The sequence below is a fragment of the Hemitrygon akajei genome, chromosome 18 (genome assembly GCF_048418815.1).
Source record: "Hemitrygon akajei chromosome 18, sHemAka1.3, whole genome shotgun sequence".
Classification (NCBI taxonomy): Eukaryota; Metazoa; Chordata; class Chondrichthyes; order Myliobatiformes; family Dasyatidae; genus Hemitrygon; species Hemitrygon akajei.
This window is the reverse complement of record NC_133141.1, coordinates 44,441,531-44,453,221: the sequence shown is the minus strand read 5'-3', so window position 1 is coordinate 44,453,221 and position 11,691 is coordinate 44,441,531. Positions and strand designations below refer to the sequence as shown.

Genomic DNA, 11,691 nt, shown 5'->3' with positions numbered 1-11,691 from the left:
TTTTGAGATTTAATAATATCCCTTGACAGATTAAAAACTATTTTTAAAACTAATAACCCATCTATAAAATCTTAAAACTTTTACTTGAATTTTTAGTTATCAATGATTTCCATTAAAATGACTATGGCTATCAGTTCAAATCTAGAAGCCAGAATACATTTCAATAATAAAATTAAGTTAAATTCAGTTCAGTGACAAGTATTTTTAAAATTTCAAAATGGTAGCCAACTAAAAAAAAATCAACATTATCGAGATTGTATAAATTCACAATCAGTAGACAAATGAAAATGTCCATGGGTTTTTATTTTATTGCTAACATACTAATGAATCCTCTATATTATAAAGCAAACACGAGGAAATCTGCAGATGCTGGAAATTCAAACAACACACAAAAAATGCTGGTGGAACACAGCAGGCCAGGCAGCATCTATAGGGAGAAGCACTGTCGACGTTTCGGGCTGAGACCCTTCATCAGGACTAACCGAAAGGAAAGATAGTAAGAGATTTGAAAGTAGTGGGGGGAAGGGGAAATGCAAAATGATAGAAGACTGGAGAGGGTGGGGTGAAGCTGAGAGCCAGACAGGTGATTGGCAAAAGGGATACAGAGCTGGAGAAGGGAAAGGATCATGGGATGGGAGGCCTCGGGAGCATGAAAGGGGGAGGGGGAGCACCAGAGGGAGATGGAGAACAGGCAAAGTGATGGGCAGAGAGAGAGAAAAAAAACGAACAACTAAATATTGTCAGGGATGGGGTAAGAAGGGGAGGAGGGGCATTAACGGAAGTTAGAGAAGTCAATGTTCATGCCATCAGGTTGGAGGCTACCCAGCCGGTATATAAGGTGTTGTTCCTCCAACCTGAGTGTGGCTTCATCTTGACAGTAGAGGAGGCCATGGATAGACATATCTGAATGGGAATGGGACGTGGAATTAAAATGTGTGGCCACTGGGAGATCCTGCTTTCTCTGACGGACCGAGCATAGGTGTTCAGCAAAACAGTCTCCCAGTCTGCATCAGGTCTCACCAATATATAAAAGGCCACACTGGGAGCACCAGACGCAGTATACCACACCAGCTGACTCACAGGTGAAGTGTCGCCTCACCTGGAAGGACTGTCTGGGGCCCTGAATGGTGGTGAGGGAGGAAGTGTAAGGGCAGGTGTAGCACTTGTTCCGCTTACAAGGATAAGTGCCAGGAGGGAGATCGGTGGGAAGGGATGGGGGGGGAGTGGACAAGGGAGTCGCGTAGGGAGCGATCCCTGCGGAAAGCAGAAGGGGGGGGGGAGGGAAAGATGTGCTTGGTGGTGGGATCCTGTTGGAGGTGGCGTAAGTTATGGAGAATTATACGTGGACCTGGAGGCTGGTGGGGTGGTAGGTGAGGACAAGGGGAACCCTACCCCGAGTGGGGTGGCAGGAGGATGGGGTGAGGGCAGATGTGCGGGAAATGGGAGAGATGTGTTTGAGAGCAGAGTTGATGGTGGAAGAAGAGAAGCCCCTTTGTTTAAAAAAGGAAGATACCTCCTTCATCCTGGAATGAAAAGCCTCATCCTGAGAGCAGATGCGGCGGAGACGGAGGAATTGTGAGAAGGGGATAGCATTTTTGCAAGAGACAGGGTGGGAAGAGGAATAGTCCAGGTAGTTGTGAGAGCTACTCCATCCACCCGCCATATGGTTCCCCTTGTCCACTCCCCCCCCCCCCCCCCCCCCCAATCCCTATCTTTCCTTTCGGTTAGTCCTGACGAAGGGTCTCGGCCCGAAACGTCGACAGTGCTTCTCCCTATAGATGCTGCCTGGCCTGCTGAGTTCCACCAGCATTTTGTGTGTGTTGCCTATATATTATATATTGTTTTAAGTTCAAATTATTTTCAGAGTATAATCTACAGATTTTAATGTTATTAAACAAAATGCTCAAACATCCACAACAGATTGCAATTCAGGAAGCATGTTGACTGACTGGTTTACAAAACTATCCCTTACCTAATATACAAAATAGGTTAACAATGTGCAATGTGAAAATGCAGGTTCGACCTACATTACTGAATACCTTTGCAATGGGAGAAAGGCTTGCAGATTTCCCTACACAACTACAAAATTCAAAATTATTAACACTTAATAAAAATGGTGAAAAGAGAATGACAAGAACTTTTTAATCAATATCTTTATTAATCTAAAAGGAATCTACTTACATTTACATCACTTTTCAAAGGAACAGAAAAATACATTTGTAAAGAATGTTGGAGTAATGTGTGCAATAATACATACTCTAAAATTGGCTTGAAGACAGTTACATGCAAATGTAGACAATGTGCAAATAAATCTATCAGAAGTTACCAAAGCATTAACTTTAAATCTTGCAAATTCTGCAATAAAGACTGCAAAATAGTTCAATGGATCCAATCCCTTCTTGGTGCATCTATCAGACATTTGAAGCATAGTTATATAATTTTGACTCCAGTTTATTATCTGCCTCTCTTTGGATTCTTATTCCAATGATGAAATAGTACTAAAGTAACCTGTTAATTAGCTAAATGTGAGTGTGAATCCAGTTTGGTTTGAAGTCTCGCTCTGTAAACTATTGTCAATATAAAATACCTGTTGAGCCAAGACACCCCTATGCAATACTAGATCAACATATATCAGAGCTATTCATCATGCTAATATACTGATAAGATGCTAAAAGTGTTACAACTTTACACCATTGAAGTAAGTGATGTCAATGCTTTTGTGTTGTGCAAAAGTTATTCTGGTGGGCTTTTTAAAAAAAAACAGCACAGTTAATCTCCAAGACGTCCTGTAGTGAAAGGGTATATAGTTTCAAGAAAATCTGATTTTCTCTTTGCATCCCAGAGCACACTTGTAACCCATTTCAAAGATAGTAAGTTAACCACAAAATTTTCTGAACACACATTTTGGTACATAGGGGTACAGTGTAAAACTGTAGATTGCAAATCAAACCCAAAACATTTTCATTGCCATATCACTATCTCTTCAATGCAACTTGCTACATGCTTGACCCCACCAGCAGCTAAAGGTGTAGTAGTTTCTTGTGTTAACTATTTTTGAACAAGATAAAAAATGTACATCAACATTGCATCATGTAAATATTGGTGCAATCTACAAATCAAAATCTGGTTTACAAATCAGGTAAGTGATTGCTGGACTTCAATGGCAAAATCATGATTTATTAATTGTAAATAGTAACTTTTGAACATTGGATTATTTGTCCATTTATTTCCCATGTTTAAATCAGTTTAAAGCATTTCATTTTATGTTGTTACTAATGACAAAACTGCAGAAAAGAAATGCTGAGCTATTTTTACCCTAAAATTTTATTGAGAGGTTAAAAGGTTAAAGTATTCATTAATCCAAAATTAGGATAACACTTCAATATCCCGTACACCATCTTGACTTTTTGAATGAACCGAGCAACAGTTGTCCTTGACAAACTGACTCAACTATTGAGGTATAATTTCAGTCAATATAGGTTTTAGCAGAGAAAGATGTGCCAAGGAAAAATACACTAGTAAAAAGTAATTTGTGAAGATTACAGGGTTATTCATGACTTTCTCAATGAAGCAACAGCCTGGGTTGTACTACTACCCATGTAATTCCAGCTTTTTTATAATCTGTTTTTATATAACCAAATTTTAAAAAAATTCAAGTCTTTTGTAGAACCTTGCATAAAACCATAAATATGGTGAACATCTCCTTCATTCCATTGCAACTGAAATTGACCCATGGAACAGATGAAGAATTGTTCTGCTTTAGTGTCCCTTGGTGCAGTACAACTCGCAACCCAAACTTTAACAATATTCCTCATACAGAACAATCACTTTGAAGTTAAATTATTCCTTTAGAATGAAAGTAAACAAAGTTTATTCCAAATGCAAAAGACATTTTTGATGCACTCGAAGAAATTGTGAAAGTCTCATTTTCTATTCTCACTTTATGGGTGTAGATATTGTGATGTGCAATGAATAATACTATATAATCTTTGGAAGTCATTAGGTGACAGCAAATATGAGGGCAGAATTTGTATTTATTTTTATTTTTTTCAGCATGGCAAAAGAGTAATACAACAATAATGGGAGACAAATTTACATATGTGTTCGGTAAGCCAAATTAGCTGGAATAGTGTACACCTAGGCTGGAGACTTCAGACAGTGTGGGTGCTGCTATTGGGGTTGAGCCTGAAGAGGGAGAGTGGGACAAAGACATCCCAGCGACAGTGAGCATCTGATGGGGGTAGGATTGGGAAGCAAGGTCAAGTGAAGTAGAGAAGAAACAGAAGAGGACATGTAACCATGCATTTAGTTACTTTATATAAATGCACAGACGTCTTTTGCTCCTCAGAATTAGAATGGAAACAAGTCATCCTTGATTCTATGAGTCTACATAACAAGAATAATTATGTGTTTATGCATTTGTGTAGGCCTTGATAATTAATGCTTTAGGACTGTAATGTAGTATAAATGTTAAACTTTTGAATGAAGGCTCCATTGCCACAATACGCACGTAACTTGGATGCATTAAAAAATATTATCATTCCAAGTTAGCTGAACTTTTTTGAGAAACATTTAATAAAACACTGCCAAAAAAATCCACCATGTCTTCCAGGATAAATAAAAGCTTTAGTTCAGGAATATAATTATAGTCAACTAAGTTGAAACAACTCCACCATAGACAATCCCAAGCCCAGGACAGAGGACTTTGGCAAGCTGCTGTCAGTGGCCTATGCCTCAGTAGGGCAAGCAGAAGTAAGTATACTGCAACAGTTGCAAATTCTAGCTCTTAGATTTGGAAACCTCAGCTGAATTAATATGCAGCTGTTAATCTATCTCAGCCTTGAAATAATAATAGATCTTTTTTTAAAAAAAGGTGCTATGTAGCTTCGAGAGGCCACCTATATGAATTTCAATACAAGCATTATTCCCTGCAGCTTTTGACCAGAATCAAAACATAATCAGAACTTAAGAAAATATCAACTATCCAATAGAGCTAAAACTGATTTACCGGAAACTAAATCCTTCAAAGCACATAGAAGCTGACAACAAATGCTGTGGCAATGATCAAAACATACAATTTCCAATACAGGTAGTATTTGAAAAAAAGAAATATGTCTAGGAAAAGCATGAAATTTTCTTTCAGCAGGAAAGTATCAAATTAAATTTATCTTTCTGCATTAGATTACAATAACTAATTTTATGATATGCACAATTTGGCTGCTGAAAGATAATTTAGTACACAAACATTACGCATTACATTCTACTTCTCATGATCCAGTAATACATTTCCAAAAGAAGACCTGTTATGAGTATCTCTAACGGTTATTTGCTGCTGCAGGCTTCCATTGTATGAAGTATCAATGTATAAGCAAACATTGATTATGAACTAGGTTTGCACTGCTTCCAAGCTGATCTAAAATAAAGTTTCAATTGTTTCTCTCTCAAGTACAATATGCTACAATGCAAGTATAAAATCATATTCCTGACACTGAGCCCTCTTAGGTATACTCATTGCATTGATATATGTTAACTATAGGTTCCCTATAGTACAGTATTCCATTGTACACAGTCCAACTCTGATTATTACATTTCAAAATATAGTGATCCTTAATGCCTTTTGAGTAGTGTAACTCATGGTGAAATCAGCATCAATGTGACTTTTCCAAAATTTATCAGACTGAGACACATTGTGATTCCCTTTTCTTTTGGATTTTTTGTTAATCCACAAGTTTTTTTTTACACTATATAACCCCACATCTAAATTGTGGAGTGGAAAAATATATCCCCTCCAATATTAAACAAACTCAACATCTTGCTGATAATGAATGCACAGAATATCATATCGTCCTGTGGATGTCTTCCATTACAGCTATTGTGTACAATTTCCTTTTAGCACACACAAGAGGCCCACGTTAATTAAATGGCAGTCCATGTCTCTCATGTTTATTTAGTGGCGTCCAGTGAACCAGTCATTTTCATTGATGTGCAGAAGTTCATTGACAACTTCAATGAGGTTGTTGTTATGTTTCTTGAGGAGTTTTATATTTAGTTGTCTGTCACAAAATCCCATTTCAAAAAGAATATCCATCAAGTGTGCTTCAGCCTATGCAAAGGGAATGAAATTGAATGACGAGTTAAGTTTATTATTCAACCTATTCAGCTCCTTGAGGTCAATCTTTATCATGAGCATTCAGCATGAGATGACCTTCCTTTAACTGCATTTCCAATCAACTTAAATATAAGCTCTCTAAACTAGTTGACACTTATTTTCACCGGAACTCATCAGGTTAAGTAGCAAATGTAGCTCTGGTTCCTCTAAGTTTGTTTTTGGTACAGATCCCCTAAATCAATGAGTGTCGACTCTCTTGTGTCTCCATAAATATTAACTAATTGCACAATTATCTGAAATCCATTAGTAGATTATTATTTACATTCAAGCTGATTATGTCTACCGATTCATTTTCTGCTGGCAGTATTATCAATAGCAACGTTTTACACTGATTCCAAAATTCAGTTCCATTAAATTCATAAATGAAGCTACTATTGTGTAATTAGTGGTACCAACTGGGGTTGATTTTCTAAGCAATAGTCTGATTAATATTTTTTAATGATGGCCAGGCTTTAAATATATTCTTACTTAACCCATTTACAAATCATTAAATTTTATTTTTTCTATTGTAACCAATCATTTATCTGTAAATCAATCTTCCTTACAATTTTTTTTTAAAACACTAATATCTTTCAATAAAAACAAAATCATGAGACTTGGTCTTCCAGCTTTTATTTTTTCCATCATTTTATAATTAATCAGCAGGCCATTTATCGCATTGGGTTCAAGTCAGCAATCCCATTAGTCCCATTCCTCGTTTCCTCGCCTTGTCATACCACTCCACCATGCTCATCAACTTTCCTCAGATATTTTGCCTGTAACCTAAACTAAGAGTATGTCTCTCAGCACATCTGTGGGATATGGGAGAAAAGATGAGTACCCGAGGAAACTTATATGGTCACAAAGAAAATAGGCACTCAAAGCAGACAAAAGCCAAGGTCTGGATTGAACTCAAGTTCTTGCTGGTGTTGGGTTGAGAGAAAATAATGGTCTGGAAATAAGATCATTAACCACAGTTAATATCAAGGACACATGACTGAAAATACACTTAACAAAATGCGGTAATAACTATGTTACACTTCTGACGCAGTCAAGAATTAAATTACATTATAAGACCATAAGACATAGGAGTAGAATTAGGCCAGACGGCCCATCAAGTCTAGTCTGCCTTTCCATCATCGCTGATTTATTATCCCTCTCAACCCCATTCTCCTGCCTTCTTCCTGTAATCTTTGACACCCTGACTAACCAAGAACCTATCAACCTCTGCTTTAAATATACTCAATGACTTAACCTCCACAGCCGTCCATGGCAAAGAATTCCACAGATTCACCACCTTCTGGCTAAAGAAATTATTTCTCACCTCTGTTCTAAATGGACATCCCTCTATTCTGAAGCTGTGCCCTCTGGTCCTAGACTCACCCACTGTAGGAAACGTCCATATCCACTCTATCTAGGCTTTCAATATTCGGTAGGTTTCAATGAGATCCCTCTCCCCTCTCATTCTTCTAGCTCCAGTGAGTACAGGCCCAGAGACATCAAGTGCTCCTCATATGTTAACCCTTTGATTCCTTGGGTCATTCTTGTGGACCTCCTCTGAACCCTCGCCAATGTCAGCACATCTTTCCTTAGATTAAGGGCCCAAAACTGCACGCAATACTTCAAGTGCATTCTGATCAATGCCATATAAATCCTCAGCATGACATTCTTGTTTTTATATTTTAGTTCTCCTGAAATGAATGCTAACATTGCAATTGCCTTCCTCACCACCAACTCAACCTGCAAGCTAACCTCAAGGGAATCCTGCACAAGGTCTCAAGTTCCTTTGCAACTCTGATTTTAAATTTTCTCCCCATTTAGAAAATAGTCTACACCTTTATCCCTTCTACCAAAGTGCATGACCATACACTTCCCTGCTACATATTCCACCTGCCATTTCCTTGCCCATTGTCCCAATCTGTCCTTCTGCTGACTCCCTGCTTTCTCAATACATCCCGCTCCTCCACCTATCTTCATATCATCCGCAAACTTGGCCACAAAAGGCATCAATTCCATCATCCAATCGTTGACATATAACATGAAAGGGAGCAGTACCAATACTGATCCCTATAGAACACTACTAGTCACCAGCAGCAAACCAGAAAAGACCCCCTTTATTCCCAATCTTCACTTCCTGCCAGTCTGCTAATTTTCTACCCATGCTAGTGTCTTTCACGTAATATCACAGGCCCTTATCTTGTTAAGCAGCCTCATGTGTGGCACCTTGTTAGAGGGAAACAGCGTCCTCTGATTCTACTTTGTCTATCCTGCTTATTATTTCCTCAGATAATTCCAGATTTGTCAGACAAGATTTCCCCTTTAAGGAAACCATGCTGACTTTGGCCAACTTTAGCATGTGCCTTCAAGTACTCAGAAACCTCATGCTTAATAATGGACTCCAACATCTTCTAGACCACTAAAGTCCAGATAACTGGCCTATAATTTCCTTTCTTCTGCCTCCCTCCTTTCTTAAATAGTGGAGCAACCTATGCAATTTCCCAGTCCTCTGGAGCCATTCCAAAATCTAGTGATTCTTGAAAGATCATTCCTAATGCCTCCACAATCTTTTCAGCTACCTCTTTCAGAACTCTGGGGTGTAGTCCATCTGGTAGAGATGACTTATCTATCTTCACTTAGTTTTAAACTAAATGAACTCTCTTTTGCTTGTATGCTCTCATTGATTCCCCTTGTCAATCACAGTTGCATCATTCTCCCGTAAGAATACTTCACCATCTTTGGGATGTATCTATTCAGCAACTCTAAATACCCCTCCAAACTGACATAGGAGTAGAATTAGGCCATTTGGTGCATTGAGTCTTCTCAGCATTTCCATTAGGGCTGATTTATTTTCTCTCTCAACCCCATTCTCCTGCACTCTCCCCATAAACTTTGATGTGCTTACTAATCAAGAACCTATCAACCTCCACTTAAAATATACACAATGACTTGGTCTCCAGAGACATCTGTGGTAATGAATTCCAGACACTCACTGCCATTTGATACTGATGTCCATTTGGAGTCTTGTTCAAATTTAGTCACAATGATATGATTCTACTCTTCAAAATTTGTAGATAAAATTTATAAAACACAATTTTAAACACCAAAGCACAGAACACAGGTATCTAAAAAAAATCCACAATAAAATTTTAGAGCCATTCACCAAACAACATACAAGTGGACTTGATACTGTTCCAACCAAGCAACTTTTGGGGAGGACAATATCAAATGCAAGTACATTCTGCCTGTTCATGCCCAGTCACTACATTTGTAATCTTCTTTTGAATATATTCTACTGTTAGAAATGTATGTTGAAAGATTAGCTTTATTTGTCACACGTACATTGAAATGTACCATTTGTGTCAAATCAGCAAGGATTGTGCTAGGAGCAGACTGTAAGTGTCACCACGCTTCTGATGCCAACATAGCATCCTCATTACTTACTACCCCTAATCGTACATCTGTGGAATGTGGGAGGAAACCCTACAGTCACGGGGAGAACATGCAAACTCCTTACAGACAGTGGTGAGAGTTGAAGCCGGTTGATGATCACAGGCGCTTTAAGAGCGATTGTGGCAACTATTACACTTCTATATTGCCCCACATTAGAGAATGGAAGCAATTTTCTGGCAAAATAATACAAAACATTGAAGACTTAGTTAATCCTGTGTCATATTTGGTTGTTAGGATTATTTGTCGGAATACATCTCCGACTTAAGCACAAACCTGCTGCTGTCATACATCTGCAAAATATTTTCCCCCACTCCTACCCAGGAACACCATCATCTGACTAACAGAAAACATGCAATGGACTTCTGTGCTTCTGCTAATAGTAGGTGACTACTATCGTCTGCAACAAAAGTTAAACCAATTGTATAAATGGAACTCTTTAGTCACAATATGTCTATTTCCTCAGGGACACATTTAGAATTAACATCTATAAGATAATAATTTTATGAGCAAATGCACAATTTATCAAGCCACAGTGCATTGCATTAATGCATCATTCATAACCAATGGAAAATTCCAATCCAACTTTCAATATTAGTTATTGAAATGTTGATCATCATGATGGAATTGAACTTTTCAACAGTGGAAATAAGAAACAAAAAGGGGTTTCGGGTAGTGTAGGAAAAAGACAGGAACAATTAACTTCTACGTTTTTTTAAATATATATATATATTTTTTAAATAGGTAATGCAAATACAAAGCAGGAGAAAATACTACATCCAACATAGACCTAAAGTTATTTAAGAACTCCAGTTTCTATTAATTACCAATATAACCACATTAATGACATAATATTAAATTGGTCATTAAGACAATGAAGTCTTGTGAACATTCTGAATTGTGCAAAAGCACAACAGTGCTCAAATGATTTCATTAAAGAATATTAAATATATACCTGTACCACACTGGTGTCCCCTGCAAAAAGAGCTTTATAGGCAGAAGCCGCCACAGACAGTGCTCCTTTCACTAGCTCACCAGCAATGCCACTATGGTGTCTATAACAGAAATCAAAAATTATACAAAACAGACTTGAGTTTGTAAAAAATTCCAATTTGAATTACTACCAAAAATTTAAGATGGGGTAATTTAAAAAAGGCTCCCTTTTTCCACACAACTTTATGCTTTCCCTGGAAAATACTGATTTGTTGCAGGCATACAGATACTTAGACTCTAGTCACCATCTGGCTTCCCTCCAACTAAATAGCTTTTACACGTGGGAGGCCTGTCAGGAAATGCTGGGAAGATCTGAATCCAATCTTGATTTCCTCCAAGTTGGCCATGTGATAGGAGGAAGCACGAGTTTGACATATTACTTGAAAGTTGGCTGGACTATGGCTGGAAGCATCTGAGGCAAGAATAACTGTGAGCAACATTTCTGTTGGTACACATAGTGGAATTTGGATCTCTGGCATAAAAGTTATCAATAAAAACATACATACACACTAAACAAGTCAACTCCACTAAAATCAGGTAGGAGGGCCTAGTGTTCTATTACAGAAGCAAACATTGGTTTAAGTATGGACAATAGCATTAAAGCAGGTCCATTGCATTTTTCTGTGACCATGGACCCAATGTTCTATCATTTCATAAGGCTCAAACCATAGAACATGATCCAAGGAGTTGAAAAAGTGTTGCCAACAAATATTGGGTTGGGGTTGATGCTCTTAGGCCCAATTGAAGGGAAGGAGACGGAGAGATGTCCATTTGACTGATCAAGTCTTCAGGGGCCACGGACTATTGGAGGAGGGGATAGTGGAGGAAAAAACAGCCTCGAGGGTTTTTGTAATGGTGGAGTTGGAGAGGGAGGTGAGGAACAAATAGTGCATTCATGATTGGTGATCAAAAGTAGGGTGTGAGTCAGAATTGATGGTCTGAGTATGCAGCAAAAGGGCTGCGAAAATAACAAGGTCAGACTGACACCAAAGTAAATGGACAACTTTCATGGGTGCCCCTTCAATGCAGCATTAATAAAATATGAGTATTCTTGACTCTAACAGGGGTTCCCAACCTTTTTTAAATGCCATTAACCAAGAGGT

At 38.1% G+C, this 11,691-nt stretch overlaps 1 protein-coding gene across 6 annotated transcripts in view; it reads right to left on the bottom strand.

Annotated features, from left to right (window-relative positions):
• Positions 1-2,135: 2,135 nt before the first annotated feature.
• nbr1a (NBR1 autophagy cargo receptor a) overlaps positions 2,136-11,691 on the bottom strand; it is a 55,767-nt gene continuing 46,211 nt past the window's right edge. For 4 of the 6 annotated variants that reach the window (XM_073071550.1, XM_073071551.1, XM_073071553.1 and 1 more), the window contains 2 exons: positions 10,551-10,650; positions 2,136-6,103 (listed from right to left, as the gene is read on the bottom strand). In XM_073071550.1, the coding sequence (XP_072927651.1) occupies positions 5,948-6,103; positions 10,551-10,650 (256 nt within the window). In that variant the 3' untranslated portion in view covers positions 2,136-5,947. Of the gene's footprint in view, positions 6,104-6,765; positions 7,101-10,550; positions 10,651-11,691 lie in introns of those variants that run through there. The other 2 variants (XM_073071552.1, XM_073071555.1) reach the window with 2 other exon arrangements.